Source organism: Malurus melanocephalus, unplaced genomic scaffold (genome assembly GCF_030028575.1).
Source record: "Malurus melanocephalus ecotype Western Australia unplaced genomic scaffold, MMel_1.1 scaffold_121, whole genome shotgun sequence".
NCBI lineage: Eukaryota > Metazoa > Chordata > Aves > Passeriformes > Maluridae > Malurus > Malurus melanocephalus.
The window spans coordinates 727,628-744,188 of NW_026623353.1; the positions used below are offsets into that span (position 1 = coordinate 727,628).

A 16,561-nucleotide genomic window follows, 5' to 3' on the forward strand; every position below is an offset into this window, starting at 1 on the left:
AAACCATCACAAATATTATCTAGATTGAGAAAAAAAAAAACCCACAAAAACCCCCAAACCAAAACAAAACCATAAACAAACAAAACAAAACAAAAGCAAAATAAAAAACAAAACAACAAAAAAAAAGCACCCAGGAAAAAGTGCTAGAAGAGCTTGAAGCATTCCAAACGCAGAGACCAAAGTTGTCACAATTATATTTAAAACGCCAATTATTTCACGGCTCCATTCTCAAGCTTACTTATTTTCTAGCAATGACAACTTCATTTTAGTCTTCAAATAACTCCTCTGAAGAACTGAACTTCGTGGAACTTTGTTCTCTCTCCACAACTCCAGCAATCACTTTCAATACAAAAAGAGAAATTAACTATTTTCTCAAAGAAGCAAAAATGTGTAGAATGAACTCGGTGCACGAACTGAGCATCTCAATACAGACAAAAGCAGGTGTAAAAAAGAAATTTAGCACTGCTAATTCTGTTACATTAATTCCATCTCACCTCATTGTCCTGGTGTTTCTAGAAACGTTGCATAGAAATTTTAACCACCCAATTAAAAAAATATATTGTCCAAATGCAAACTAGATTTTTTCATTTGTCTTATAGTAAGACTATATAAGTGAAAGTATTTGCATACTATAATTAAACCATTTTTTGAAAAACTGTGTGCAGTACAATTGTAAAGGAAAAATTTCAGCCACACATAAAGGTTATTACTTTAAATTATGTTGTGCCACAAACCATTTTAAAATGTCAACTTCCATAATGTGCTGTGCATACTTCAGAAAAAAACCCCAATGTCTGACAAATGCAGTCATATTGCATTTTTGTTGCACCATCTCTCTGAGTCTCTTTCTAAGGAATTCAGTACACTGCTCTGCTGCAGGGGCCCAGATTTCAGAGTTACCTCTTTTGTGATTTCCATCCTAACCCACAGGGGCCGAGAGCTTTGGTGGCTGGTTATTCTTCGAAACTACAGCCCCACCTTGGGAACCATTAGTCAGAACAGAGCCCTGTGCCGGGCAAGGGGAGTTACCAGACTGTCCTTAGGAAAGTGTGGAAAAGTGACTCCTGCAATGATCAACACGCTCGAAGCAAGCCGCTTACAACAATCATTCCAGTTGACTTAACTCCCACTAACTAAACCCAACCAAAGCACCCCTCTGAACAGTATGTGGGCATCACTATAACGTGTGTCTCAACAGTCCGGCAACTAAGGATAGCACACACGGCACTGTAACTTGCTCCCAAAGCCGACCACTACGGCGACAAAGAGTGCCGGTACCTCAGAAGGGAATCTCCCACCTCTTTTCCAATCTCTCCGAGGAGCGAAGCGGGCAGGCATGGCACTGATGTGGGGCGGCATGACCAAATTCCTGCAGCTCAACGCCAGCCCCAGCCCTGCAAAGGCAGCGCGCACGACGCGCCCGGGGAACACCTACGTGCGCGTCGCTCAGGCAGGAGCACGAGTAGGAAGACAGCCAATTAAAACAAAATATTTTTTTTTAAATTATATAATGGTTAAAAATAATACATATGTACGCACAGGAAAAGCATATATCCCACCTTGTTTCGGGAAAAAATTGCCGCAGACGGGGGAGGAACATGCCCGTCGTCCCCAACCGCCCCCAACCGCCCTCCAGGAACCTTCCGTGGCGAGGAGGCACCGCAGGCCCTACCACCCGGCAAGAAGCAGCACCAGCGGCCGCCGCCGCGTCCCTCTCGGCCCCCACTTGTCCCGGCTTTGTTGTGGTAACCGAGCAGGCAGCCGGGCGGATACTCACAGGCACGGGAGGCGAGCGAGAGGAGCGAGCAGGGGAGGCGGGAGCTGCGCAGCGCTGAGGCCGCTCCCTCGCTGCCGCCCCGCTCCTGCGCAGCCCCGGCCGGCCCCGCGCGCCGCCGGGCGGGGAGAGGCGGTGCCGAGGCGGGGCGGGAAGGGAAGGGAGCCTGGGCCGGCCCCGCCCGCTGGCAGCTGCCGCTCGAGCACGGGCTCCCCACAGAATCACACCAAAAAAATTAGCTTGGAGGAGACCTCTGAAATCATCGACTCAGACCTCTGACCGAGCACCACCGTGTCAACGCGACCGCGGCTGTATTTGGAAAATATCGTCCTACAAAAGACTGGGCCTTTGCTGACACTGCCATGTGAGGCTTTAGGTTCCTCACACTGGACCCTAAATGGGTGCTTTAGTCCTTTTTCCTTGTGCGTCAAGTTCTAGGCTGCAAATATGCACAATACAATACCACTGTCTCAAAAAGGTGCAGCAAAAAATAAAATTAGTTAATATTAGTGTAACTTACATATCTTGTGCTTTTAATATACTGAGAAGTACAACATCCGATTTCTATTTCTCTTGCTCTGTTATCTAGGACTCCTATGATTCCTTCTAACAGTGCTAGTTATTCAGGTTTACCTGGTTTACTATCAAATTTACAAGTTCATGAGCACTTCTGGGTTTTGCGCCCTGAATCTTAGAAACTTCTATAAATGTCTAATATTATGGTAACTTCAATGCAGCACCACGGTAGTTATAAAAAAGTAATTCAAAGCTGTAAGTATGCTAAAAATAGGAACTATGTATGCACTATACATACTTCTTTTTTCCCCAATAATGTAATTTTTTTTTTTAATTGAGAAGTGGTAACTTGTTTTAGTCCCTTTATAGCAATGTGGTCGGAGCTGGAAAGGCTGACAAAACAGAAATCAACTGTAAAAAATCCTATAGGAAAAGTATTCATTTTAAGCTTGCCAAAACATTTTCAATGCGCAATTCATTCATTGCATCATGAAGGTGCAAGTTGAATGACTGTCACTAAAGGTAGTCACAAAACTGTGTTCAAATCAGTGGGGCTTACAGTTTAGGGTATGTTACAAAGATAAGGGACATTCCTAGCTCAAAGGAAAATAATAAAGATGCTGAATCTTTCCCCAAATCAGACATAATTTATCTTTTAAAACAAGTAATTGTCTTATCTCTGGAGGAAAGATATTTGCTGTTATGCTTTAATAGAGTTTGAATCTCTTTTCTCATTAACTAGTTCCATGACTAAGTAAATAGTGATACTATACTGAATGACATAGTAATCCCCAGTTCAGAAAATTCACCTCACAGAAGTTCTTTTGTCTTGTACAGAAAAGTAATTTTTAAAATACAAAAGGGGAAGTTCACATAAAACTGAGATAAAATTGAAAATTGCTATTAACTTCAGTGGAGTTAGGATGTAATCTAAAATATCAGGAATTGTACCTGATGTTGAAAAGTCATAGAAACTTACTAAAAGCTAAAAGAAAAAGAATCAAGTCTTCTTCTAGTTCCATGGATACACACCTGAGTTGATTTAGACATATCTAATTCAATGTATGATGTGTAAATCCTAGCTAAGATTGGTGGGATTATTCATTGAGATGAGAAGTGGATTTGTTAATAAGCACTGCCGGTCTAAACTGTTATTGCAGGTAGGTTTGGTTTTTTGGTTTTTTTATCTTCCTCTCCACTTCTGAGAATTAATACTGTAAGAAAATAATCTCTGTTTGCACAGGTCTAACAACATTACATGCTCTGCTTCAGGTTAATTTAAAAATTCAATTCCCTTAAGTAGTTTTGACAGAGGCCCAAGCAGTTTCCTGAATGCATTTGCAGTAGAGGGTATCTGTCTGGTTCCTTGTGTGGATCTTTATTAAGATCCCAGAATAGATCTTGAACTCAGTCCAAAGTCCTGTATATTCTGAAATCTTGGATAGATAAAGTATATGCTGGAAGATGGATATTTGCATTCTGTTTTCTACCTGATGAATAGAATAACTTTATAGGAAACCTTCTGGCATGGTGCAAATTATCCAAAAGTTTTCAGATTCTGCAAGAATCTCTGCTGGTCTTAATGATCAGACCTATTGAAAAAACCCTGGTCCCAAAGCCCTTCAGTGAATCATCAGGATGTTTTACCACACGGTAATTTACATGGGAAAGGACAGCCATTGCAATCTTATTTTCAGTACTATGATATGATGATTTTTACCTTTAATCACATTAGAGACATTACTTAAATAATCAATTTTGGACACTCTGTGAATGGCCTGAGCTAGCATTTAAAAGGATTTTGCAAGTGAAATTATATATAAGTTTCTGTAAAGACTTTGGATCAGATTAAGGAGCAATGTCTCTTGATAAGTGACCAACACTTCATAACTACTTTGGGATTTTGAAAGGAAATGCATTGCTATACAAACCTCTAATACACACAGGCAGGTATATATGGACACCAGACCATCACACACTATGAATTAGGTAAGAAATAGCTTAGAAAATACTGTGATGGAGTAAAACATCTGTTGTAATGCAGAATCCTGACTAGCTCTATGCTGTTCTGTGCCCGTTTCCATATTACAGTTCTGCACCATGAGCTGACACGCAACGTCCCTATTACAAGTGCATGCCAGGGCCACTCCTTCAAGAAGGGAGATGTAATTCATGAAACAGATAGCAGCTAACAACAAGGTCTAAGTGATGTCCATGGGCCAGAAAAGCAAATTCCTTGTTGGTAGAATTGCCTTTTTAAAGTTTAGGGGCTTGACTTGCTTCTGTCATCTCAGACCTAGGGGGAAGTTAACAAAGCTTGAGGAGAACGATGTACCACTGATAGTGGACACAAAGAATGCAGAATTTATGGGACACAAGGACATTTGGCAGAACTTCCAAGATAAGGAAGAAACTATTAAACCCAACTCAGCAATAGTACTGAAGTCAGTTCCAGCTGGATAAAAGGTAATTCCAGCAGAGGGAGATTGTGACCATCAACTCGAGGACCACCGACCCAAGAAATCAACCAACTGATCTCAAAAGAATACTGAGCATGTGGAATAAATAACATGGCAAGTGAGAGAATCATTAACCTATAGAAGATAAAATACTAATGAATAAGACAAGTATGTTACTTGAAGGCAATGAACACTAACTCCTATGCTAAAATGTATAAGTAGTTAAAAGTTTTGATATTTGGTGTGCTTGGTTTGTGAAATACCACTGATTACCCAGGCTTGCACAACTCTGAAATAAATAATCAATGTCTCTTTTAAGTATGTAATTATTGGCTTGCTGCACACCAGGTAATGAAGCTGATTTTTGCAGACAGTATTCTGTAGAAATCAAGGCCTCCCAATTCAGCTGTGATTGGTAGCTGCTATGAACTCGCAAATTCAGTGAAGCTGTAGTTGAACCGCACCTATGGCAACATGAATACCTGTTCCAAGCACAGCTGACATATGGCAAGCCTTGTGCCCTTCCAGGAATTTGCTCTCAGAATCTACCACAAGCAGATGTAAAACAGGAGACCCGTGGAGGGAGCGTAGTGATAGGAGTGCTGGCAGGTTTCCGTTGGGGTAGTGAGGCTGGGCTTTTTTAGAATCACTGTTGTACCATTTTCATCACTGTTCTATCAACTTTTATTTCTGAAACGCAGTTATTTACGGCATCCTTTGTCTAATCGGAAGAGTGCAGGCAGAGGAGTGCATATTGCCCACACGGAGGGTGTGCGGATCTCTGCGATCCCCCAGGCCAAGGCTTTTAACCTGAGGTCTGCCCAGGGCCTCGATGCCCCGGTCTGATCGTTCGGTCTGATCACAGGAGCCGCCACCCGTGCGCTCCAGCGCCCGCGGCGGAGAGGCGTCCCGTAGCTTTCCGCGGAGCCGAGCTCCGCACTGCAGCCGGCGGGGATCCCTTCGGTTCTTCCGAGCCCGGTTTCCGGGCTCGTGCGTGGGGACATCTCCAACTCCGCCGCGTCGCAGCTTCTCGGGACAGAGCAGGGGGCACGGACAGCCCAGCCAAGCCTCGCCGTGGGGCGGCACGGCAGGCGCAAATGTCCCGGGCCCGCCCGCCCGGTAGGCACCGCCTCCGCCCCCGCCCCCTCCCCGGCCGGACACCGAGCGGCGCGGCGGGGCCTCCCCGGCTGCTGCCACGGCGCTCGGCTCCCGCCGCCCAGCGCCGGGCAGCGCTGCCGCCAGGAAGCGGCCCGGCCGCCGCGCACCCGCCTGCCGCTGGGCATGAGCTCCGGCTCCCCCGGCGGCCGCAGCGGTGCCAGTGGCGGCGGCGGGCGGCGGAGGAGGCGGCGGCGGCGGAGGAGAGAGGGGGGCCCGGGAGCGGCGACCTTCGCAGGGGGCTGCCGCGGCGGGAGATGCGCTTGCTCCCAGCGGCGCCAGGAGCAGCATGTTCCCCGGTGCCGACAGCGCTAGCAGCACGGCCGGGCAGCCCGAGGCAGCGGGGGCCGCCGCCCCCGGCCCGCTGGGCTCGCACGGCCCCGGCGGCGAGGCGCGCCGCCGCAGCGCCCCGGCAGCCGCCGCTGTGGTCGGCGGCGGCGAGGAGGAGGCGGCGGAAGACGAGGAGGACGAGGAACCCGGCTCGTCCCGTTTCGTGCTGGCGGCGGGGCTAGGACTTCTGGCTGTGTCCGTCGTCCACCTGGGGCAGGAGCGGGCCGAGGCGGGGGGCGGCGGGCCGCCGTGCCTGGCGCTGCTGCTGCTCCGCCTCGCCCTCTACGCGGGCTGCGCCGTCGCTGCCGCCGCTCTGGGCACCCTGATCGTCCTGATGTGCCGCCGCCGCCGCCGCCTGCCGCCGCCGGACTTCGCCGTCGTCTCTCCTGTCCGGCAGGTCGCGGGGGTGAGTAGCGGGAGGGGAGCGAAGCGGAGCGGGCGGCAGTCGCGGCGCGCCCTGCCCGGCGGCGGAGCGGCGGTGGCGCGGCCCTCGCTCTGCCGGGGAACGCCGCGCCACTCGAACCCGGTATCCTGCTGTCCTCCCGCGGCCGCGGGAGTCTGCCCGCACTCTGCCGCTCGACGGAGCTTTAAATGGCAAAAGTTGTGTTGGAGGGTAGCAGGCACTGGAAAAATCAGCACTTTGCTCTGAGAGAGACCTCCGGATTGTGGGAATGCTCGCACGGTGGTTCGCTGTTGGCTGTGTCTCAAATCCTTTCCTGCTCCTTCCGCTGAAATGTCCTTGGTGAAAGWGAGAGACTTGGTCAAGGAGTTGCTTTAATGCATGCTCTGAAGCTGGACAGCTTCAGATAGTGTTATCATAGTGCCATTGTGTTCTCAAGCCATTGCAGAGCTTTGTGCAAAAGCTAAGCAATTTTATTTTCTGTACATATTCTAAAATGTACTAGTTCACAAGCTTTTTGTAGCTCACTAGCTAATAATTTTTGGTTTCTTCTGAGTGGGACGGATAGCACAAGACATTTGGAAACTTTCCTCCCATCCACAACCCTGTTCCACATAATCCAATGCTTGGGACTTGATGCTAGATGGGCCTGAAGAACTGCTGCTAAAAATTGAGGATCTGCCCACATTCCTGCTTTGCATGGGTCGCAGGGATGTGATGTTTTATATCTCAGGTGGTGACTCCAGTCAGGCGCCCTTGGCCCTTCACTGGCGAGTTGTAGGTGTGTGAGCACATGAAGTACTGCAGCATTGCATTGTACTGTGTAAGTGCTGTTTCCCTTCAGCAGTATCACACAGCATACCTGAGAGCACCCTACAAAGGAAAAGGAGAGTAATTCGTGACACCTGGGTGTGCAGCCTAGCTGTTCTGGTAACCCAGTTTGTTACATTTAGTACACATACACTTCTTGGTAGCAGTAAGAAAGTAACGCTGTCACGTGTTTCTGGGGCTGCCAGAGTGTAGCTGAGTTTGCAGAACACAGAGGGTATGCTGGCAGGACAGAGAACCTATTAGAAGTCACTTGCTGATGCAGTTATATATCTTTCTGTCTTTTCAATCAAATCTGCTACTAACCTGTAGTAATGGTTTATGCTTTTATTCTTTGACATAGGGAGAGAAAGAGCCTGTGCTTGGGAGCAATGTGCTTCTCTTGGTCTGCATTTAATGGAAGCTGGCAGGATATTTTTGCCAGTAGGGATCATTTGGCCATGGGTTGTCGAATTCAGTGAATAACACAACTTGCAAAGGTGCATTCAGGATCTGTTTGTGGCTCTGTGTGTAATACTCATTTTGTCTTCTTGGTAGAAATTTTTGAATATCCTCTTTGCCTTGAAGACTCAGCATCATTCTCAGCATTTTGAAGGAAGTGAAGAATAAATAATGATGTGTATAAGAATTGAGGGTGGGAAGTGGGGAAGTGAGAAGATGTAATGAACCAAGTGATAAACAGAAGGTACCTGTTCTGTATGTGGTATATTATGTGGGTTCAGCTAGTTTTTGTCATAGGAGTCCTAGGGAACAAATATGTTTGGTGCATAAGTACCTTCTAGTAAAGCACTATATGCTTTTCTGTTTAGCCATTCAACTATGTTAACCAAACAGAAAAAAATAATTTGATCAATGGATCATCAAAACAACAATTCCTGTTGCTTTCAGATATAGAAAAATAAATGTTTCCATGTTAATGCCATAGTTTCAGTGGTGTTTCTGTACTTGTATACTTCTCTGAACATCTGGATGTGAGTTAACTTACTTTTACATAGTACCAGAAATATCTATACATAAACTTAGCAACTGAAATTTCCCTGTTGCTGCAATGAGAAGCAACTTCCAGATTTGTGAAACAGCCAAACAATAAAAATCAATTTAGTTTGGGGAACCAAGATTTGAAGGAAAAAAGAAAGATTTATTACTTTCTTTGTCTCCCCTTGTGAGAAATGTACCACATAAGTCTTCTGAACAGCAGTGAAACTAGAACTGTCCAAAGACAAATAGTCACTTCTCTTGCTGTACTGTCTGCACTTTGTGATCTGTTACTATATATTTCTCTTGAAGATGTTCTCCTGTTGTGTCCATCTATTGGATTAGTATATAAAAATATATAGATTTATATAGTATATATAAATAGGGCATGGCTGCTGTTGCTTTGTGTGGTCTAGTTTGTGGTGTTTGCATTTTTTGTAGCCCTATGGTATGTGTTTGTTGTTTCAGAAGGAGAGTGAAATTTGATATTCAAATTCACTGGTAAGGCAGCAGAACCTGCTAAACCCCTTTTCCGGGGATTGTTTCTTTAGCCTCTCCGTGATTCTGTTCAAATTTTTGTTTCCTCCTTCTTTTCATTGTTCCCAGAAGTTAACCTGGCTATATGAAAGGGATGTCTAAAAAAGGAATGAGGTATTTCACCCTTTCTATTTAGAAGATGTTATTCCAGTCATTTTAATTGGATTTCTCATACCTTCAATTTATAGGTTTTTTTTGTTTCTTTCTGGTACAGAGTAGCTTCAGGACTGCAAAGCTTCTTGGAGACTTTTCTGAACATGATTTTGTATATGTGTAGCAGAATTTCTAATTGGGGCTTCAGCAACGTGTAGGTGAAGAAAATAAAACTTTCTAAAGAGGCAGCACATAGAAGTGTAGGCCATTCACTAAAACTTCCTGCAAAGTTTCCTACATATATTTATCTTTGAAAATACTGTAGGTTAGTCTTTCATTTTGCATTTACATTGCTTTTTTATCATTCAATTGCTAGTCTCACATTTTTCATAGAGTCTTATGATCCTTTTGTCTTTTCTGGGACCCAGTAATAGGATGACTGTAAAACTGTGATATCTTCAGCCTTGTTGTGTCTTTTCCACAATAATTGGGAAGAATTACCTGTTGGCCTAATAATTAGGAAAGTATTTAAGGTAAAAGCCTTGTTATGACTGGATCTTGCTATTCATGTGTTGTGTGTACGAACTCTAGACAGTTCACTTTTTGTTTTTTGATTTTTCGCATTGGGGTTAACAAATGAGGAAACAGTAACTATTGAGGAACAAATATTTACTCTAGTGGGAGTCAGACTCAGCTCTTGGAAGGTTAATGGGAGTACTCTTAATCAACTTCAAAGGGAAGTTGGATGGAGTCCCTTGTGCTGTACAGAAAAGAGGGAGTTTTTGTACTTCTCAATTCTGCAACAACTTAGCGTGTGAGAGTTCAGTGCTGTTGATTTTCATGGAACTGTTCATGCAAGTAAGGAATTTGAGGAAGTGCAGTGTTGCAGGTTTGGATTTCCAAAGAGCAAGGTGGATTCTCTTTCTCATTTTGCTTGAACTTGCTACTAGAGAAACCATCTTCTTGAATGTGAAGCTGTGCTTTGTCCATTTTTTGTGTAGCCCCTTTGGGACTTCAAAGGTGAAGACTTCCTCCTGAAGTCAGGTATCTCAGCAAGAACATTTGAAATCTGATGAGGATTGCAAAGCAAGCTGTGTGATTTATATCACCATGATAAACTGTGCTTTCGTTGTAGTTTTTCTGTGTGTGACAGCTCTGTTCACAAAGATTGTCTCAGCACTTTCCTGGCTTCCATTAAGATCCATGGCTTTCCTGGCTTCCATTAAGATCCATGTTTCATCGGGAAGAGAGGTGTACAGACAACTCATTATAGTGTGTTGTTTATTACTTTAAGTACTAGCATGCACAGGTAATATTGGCAAATAATTTCTATTGATATTGAAATAATGGGAATTGAATGATTCCTTGAAATAGTACATTATATTACTGTCAGGAGCTGTTTTAGGACAAGATTATTTGTGGTGGAGGAGAACAGTGAAATGCAAGGCAGAAAAAAGGCATGAGAGAATGTCTGTTTCAAAGGGGATTTTTGCTTCTCAAGTACCAGTGGACTTGCTCATAGCAAAGATAGCCCTGGGTTAGAATATGCATCACCTGATGTCCAAATCACCTGACCTTGCTCCCTAAACTGCTTTTAACTTGTGTAGTTGTAGAGGGAGATGGCTTTGAGTCATGTGAAGAACCATGTTAACCAAGTTAGTGGGAAGGGAAAGGAAAACACATTTTCCCACGTTTGTGTGAGTTGTTTCTCTGCCAAAAAAACTGGCAGAGAAGGAGTTTTCAGCATAATGTTTTGACTCTGATTCAAAGCAAAAGCTCCGAGTAATAGAGAGTTGGGTTATCAACTTTATTTAAATAATGCAAAAAACAATGATTACTTTATCAGATTTAAGTACTGCATTTTAAATTCAGATTAAATGAATGATACTCTGTACAGAGAATGATCTACCCAGTCTGTCTGCAGCACTAGCAGAAGGGTAATAAATGTGTTTTTTCCCCAGAGAAAAGGGTACACTGGTTCTAATGTACTATCTTTAGTTTCCTACAATTAGCTGTCAATTAATTTTAGTATTTCTTTAAAACTCCTGACATATTTGGTCACTCTTGTTTACTACCGTTTAATAGATCTCAATTTTCGGTAGTAGTTTACTCTTGCTTTCTGGCCCTGAGGTCAGATCACACTACATGTGATCATGTTTTATGTTCCTAAAGGCTTGTTCCATCCCTGAATGTGGATTTTTGTGGATTAGCGGAGGAGGCACAGGTAAATCTTCTTTCATTGACTTAGGTAGTCATTGAAATATCTGGATCCTGGAGCATAGTACTGCTTTCTATCCAAGCTATAGGAGGATGGGTAGTGAAATGTAAATGGTCTGAATGCTTCAAAGGGGAAGGCAATTTAACCTAGGCTGAGTGTCTGTCATGGGATCCAGGCTGAGTACTCTGCCCTTTGTGAAGCAGAGAGAAAGGACACAGAATTTTTCTTTCCTTCTCCATTGGACTTTTGCCATGAGATGAAGCTTGTGAAGGTAAGCTTGCAGGAACCCCAGCAGCTGTAGGAAGTGGTGGGTTTGCCATCTGTGGGCATCAATTTCAAGTGGGATGCAAAACAGTTCTCAAGGTAATAAGTGGTTTGGATGAGCTGTGAGGGAGAGGAGAAGTTTCTTAACTCCTTTGAGTTTTATTCTTTATACCTTAGTAAGATTTCAGAAATATTTATGAGTTTTCTTAACCTAAAACCAAGCATGTTTTATGGTCTTTCTTATACTATTATTTAGATATTTAGGTATTTAGAACTCTGATATTGCAGGATTTTTAAAAAGCAATAGCAATCTCTGGTTGTGGCTCTTTTGTCGTGCTTTAGACTGTCTTGGGCATGCAACCAAATATTCTGATCTACTGCCAGTCTTTTAACTGATCTATTCTTTCTGGATTGAAAGGAGAAGATATGTGTAATTTTATTGTGTTTTTAATAGAACTGAGAGTCTCATATTTTTGTTCTTAGTTCTATCTCATTTATAGGCAGGTCAACAATGAGCCTTTGACACTGTTGAATTTACTACTAGGAAAGTCCTGAAATTATATATTTTAGCATTTTCTACCAATTCCATGAATATTTTAAAATGTTAGGGGAATGCATCATGAATTGCAAATGTTCAGTTATAGTTTAGCAGGGGCCTGTAGTTTGAACATCTCTGGTATAGTTTATATTTAGGGATCTGTGGAACATTCGTCATAATTTGGGATTTATAAGCTTTTTCAGAATTGAAGCTTTGTTAAGACTGGATGTGTTTATTACCTGAAGGTGTAACTTAGAATTGGTAACCTTATTATCATAGGAAAGTGACCTCAGGAAATTAAGTGTTTTTGAGACGGTCTCTCACTTCTTTGTCCCAGCACTCCTTAACAGACTTAGTTTTCCACACAGCCTTTTTTTTATTCATTATGTATATTTAGAGATTTTTTGTCTTGTCGTGCCGTCCTTTCTGATTGCTTTCATTGCATCCTGTGTTGTTTTCAGCTCTGCATTGTATTGTGCTTGACATTTAATGTTCTTAACTTTGTGTTAGATTGACATCTCTAATTTTGCTGTTTTTACCTTTGTAGGGTCTGCTTCTCACTTGAACAGTGTTTTATGACTGAAAACATAATTAGGGAGCTAGTTCATTTCTCCTTATAACGGAGCTGTGCTGAGTCAATTAGGATGGGTGGTGGGCTCAAAGAGATCTTACTGTCCAAGTCTGTTCCAGGGAAATCCCAATGGATGTAAAGCCTCTGTAATAAGGTCAAGAGTGAAAGCATCCTACAGTCAAGGTGTACTTTGACACTGAAAATAGTATACATGTGTATCAGAAACATTCTGAAAATGAAATCTGATAAAGTTCCCTCTTACTGCCAAGTCTTGATTCTTTGCTCTCTGCAATGGAGAGTAACAAAATCTACCCAAGGAAAGAGCCAGTTACACAGAGTACTGTCTCAGTCCCAAGCTGTTACTTTAGTTGGTTAAAAAAAATAAAGAAATTATATAGTCATAAGGGGAACAGATTTGTGTTGTATCTATAGGAGGTTTTTGTGACCATTCTATACCATTTTTCCCCTATTAAATATGCCCAGTGAAAGAGACCAAATTAATGGTAATAAAATTAATGATGGTGGTTCATTTGGCATGTTGTGTGGTGCTCTCGAAAAGACAGAACACCCTATAAAATGGCTGTATGGTGAAAATTCACGTGCAGGGAGGGCATTGCAATAGACTGTGCAGGAGTTTCTCACTGCTTACTAAGCTGAGACTGCAGCTCAAGCATGATTTTGTGCTGGTTTTTCTTGCTTGCCAGCATTTGCTTTTCATGCCATATGGCTCTTTTGGCCTTGAATTATAGACCATAGGTTCTTGTTGTCTCTTTTTACAGAGGAGGAGAGTGTGGAAATGTTCAGTAAACTGGGGCTATGCCTGCACATTAAGCATTCATGCAAGACTTTTTTTTTTATGACAGTATTAATCATTCCAGCACAGGGTAATGCTGTATTTCTTGCTGAGCAGAAATTTGAATGCTAACTTACCAATTGCTTCTTGTCTGCACTGATGAGAATGAAAGTAATACCTGAGAAATGTTTCATTTTCACATACTTATTCTTATCTGTCTGGTGTTATATGAAATCGCAAGTGAAGAAAGTTCTGCCCTGATTATTAAGTTTTTACACTACTACTGTTTTACAAGTTTCAAACATGTACATTTAAGATGGGAGATCACCATCTAGTAAACACAGTTTACATGTTCCAAGACACAGTTTATATATTACATTTCTACTACAACAGTAGAAATAAGATGTAATGATATAATAAAATCATTATTGAGATAATGATGCTTAAGATAATAGGATTAACATGCTTCAAGTATGTTGATTTTCAAATTGGTAGTTATGACATCACTTGATGCTGAATGTGACACATTCATACTTGCCCTGTAATCTTAAATAGAACTTTAAGTATTAATTAAAAAGTATTAAGTCTTGTGAATAAAGAAATTATTTTTGCATAATTAGTTGAAGTAGTATTTACTACTATAAGAACACATCTCTCTACATCAGTTAAATATGAATCTATGGAGAGTTCAGTGAAGTATTGTTTGAAGCTGTAATTCTTTATCATCAAGGTCCAGTCTGATGTTAATGTATCTTTTACAAAGATAAAAGGAAAGTTAATAGGGCAACAGTGGGAAGATTAAGTAACTATGAGTAACTGATTAGTTTGTGTATGCTTAATTAGATACAGTCTTTACGTTTTAGATCAGTGATTAAATGGAGTGTTTCATCCATAATGCCCGTTTAGATTGTGGGATCTGTCCTTATCTTTGGTCTAGTTTTGTTATAATTGAGTTAACATAATAAAAACTATGGCAAATTTTTCTCTGCTTTTGGCCTTAATTCCATGGCGGAGTGAGGCTGCATGTGGTGTGCCTGTAGCAGGTGCCTGGCTTTCTGCTGCTGTTCTAAAAATTACTTTTGATGGCCAAGTGTTGCAAATGGATTTCTTGATAGTAGAAGGTACTCCTGTGTTCTCTGTGTTTTGCCATTTATTGAGCGTAGTTGCTGAAATACCTTCTTAATTCTTTATTAACATTTTTTTTCTTCAGAACTAATTTAAAATTATTTAAATTGTTTAAACTAATAAATGACGTTTACTTGATTTTGGCTTCTGTAGGAGACTGAAGCTAAGACAAAATTTCAAGTTCAGTGTCAGAGCTTTTTTTCTTGGCCCATTTAGACTGTTGTTTTCTGCTTCTTAAATAATTCTCAAAAGTATCAAACAATGAGTGTTGTTCAGAAGTCTACAGGAAATGCACACATCCTTTTTTTCAGACTGTAAGCAAAGTCAAAACTGAGGAAAACTTGAACTGTTTCAGGAAACAGGCCTCCCTGTTTGTTAGCAGCCTCACCCCTACCACTTCAAGTCCTTTTATTAAGTCTTATTTATGGTTCAGTCTGGTTTCTGTCATTCTTTAACAATAAAATCTACATACCAGAGACAAATTAAAAAAAAAAAAGTTATTGGGGGCTGTGATAGTGCAAGTCAGGACTTAGAGGAGCGTGCCAGGTTTTAATCAGCATAAAAGAGCATCTAAACTAGAGCTCTGACTGTGTTAAATCCATTTACAAACATCTTTGGCTTAGTCAGGGTAATGCCAACTATTTTGTGAAACCTAGCACCATTTTCTTTTAGATAAGTGACATGAATAATGTGAAAGCATTCAAATCTAGGTTTTCCAGCTGAACCAGTTCTCTGCATATGGCCTCCATCTGACTTGAGGCAGGTGTGAGAAGAATGCAGCGGAATATGCTGTATTTTTCGTTCTCTTAGCTGTCGAAGCTGAGCTTGGACTGTGAATTTTCTGAAAACCTTCTGTTATCACAGATGCTGGTTATCTGTGTTACCAGGTTGTTACTGTTGTTTTTAAGGAGTTTGTTGCCATATGTCATCTAACTTGGGGGTGCCTGCTTGTTTAGTTAATTCATCATTATTATTGTCACAGAAATAGAATTTTTTGAAAACAAATGTAGACTAACAAGAATTAAGACTTGATTCTACTAAATTCAAGTTCGTAAAATGGGAAGGAAAAATGAGTTTGATCAGCTGTTTTAGGCAAGACACCTTTAGATTTGATATGTTCAATCAATGAAATTAAATTCACAGTTTTCTGAGGGATCATCAAAGATCATGAATTGTTTAGGTTGGAAGGAATATCTGGAAGGCATCTAGTTTCACCTTCTTGCTCAGTGAAAAGGATAGAGATATAGAGACTCCACAGCCTGTCAGAATCCCCATTGTGATACTTGAGCAGCCTCATGATTAAAATAGTTTTGCCTTGTGATGGGAATTTCCTGTGTTGCAATGTTTCCTAATGTTCTGTGCATCTGCAAGAAGGGTCTGGCTCCGTTTTCTCTATATCCTCTCATTCAGTAGTTGGAAGCAACTGAACTTTTTTCCTTAAAACTGAGCTAATACAACCAGTATCATAGGTTAATGGTTGAACTCAATGATATTAGAGATATTTTCTAACCTAGACAATTCTGTGACCACTCCAATGCCCTTGAACACTGCTGTTCATTCAAATGTTAGATTCTCATCTGTTCTTAATTAGTTGTTTTTTAATGAAATTGAAACCTTGTTTTAAACCAAGGTGGGTTTTTTTCTCTTTGCTTTTCTCTCTAACTGTTCATGGCTGTATACAATATCTGTATGAGAATGGAGAAGTTCTCAGGAAGTCCAATACATTATGCATTTTCCTTTGCCCTTTTTTTGATAATGTTCATGCAGCAGCAAAATCACTGTTGGTGGTATCCACTTTTTACCTTTTACATTCTTTTTGATCACATCTTGAACAACTTTTCTTTTTTTTATGTGAGTAGACGGTGCCTTTTAGAAGTCAGATGTACCAGCTGTAGAGGATGCTCTCAATGGAATGTGTTCTTGCAAGCTGAAATGTGAGTTTGTGTCTGATTTCCAAGAGGCAGCATTTCGCCGAGGCAGTAGTA

General features: G+C 41.8%; 2 protein-coding genes across 8 annotated transcripts in view; one reads left to right on the top strand and one right to left on the bottom strand.

Annotated features, from left to right (window-relative positions):
- Positions 1-1,878, bottom strand: part of CFAP97 (cilia and flagella associated protein 97) — a 31,684-nt gene extending 29,806 nt beyond the window's left edge. For 2 of the 3 annotated variants that reach the window (XM_057370214.1, XM_057370212.1), the window contains exon 1: positions 1,778-1,878. The gene's annotated coding sequence lies outside the window, so the exon portion shown is untranslated. The other variant, XM_057370213.1, reaches the window with a different exon arrangement.
- A 4,161-nt stretch (positions 1,879-6,039) lies between these two features.
- The window catches only part of SNX25 (sorting nexin 25), a 94,597-nt gene continuing 84,075 nt past the window's right edge, over positions 6,040-16,561 (top strand). For all 5 annotated transcript variants that reach the window (XR_008965614.1, XR_008965616.1, XR_008965617.1 and 2 more), the window contains exon 1: positions 6,040-6,640. Coding sequence is in view for 1 of the 5 variants with exons in the window: in XM_057370216.1 (XP_057226199.1) it covers positions 6,194-6,640 (447 nt within the window). In the remaining 4 variants the exon portion in view is untranslated. The remainder of the gene's footprint in view (positions 6,641-16,561) is intronic.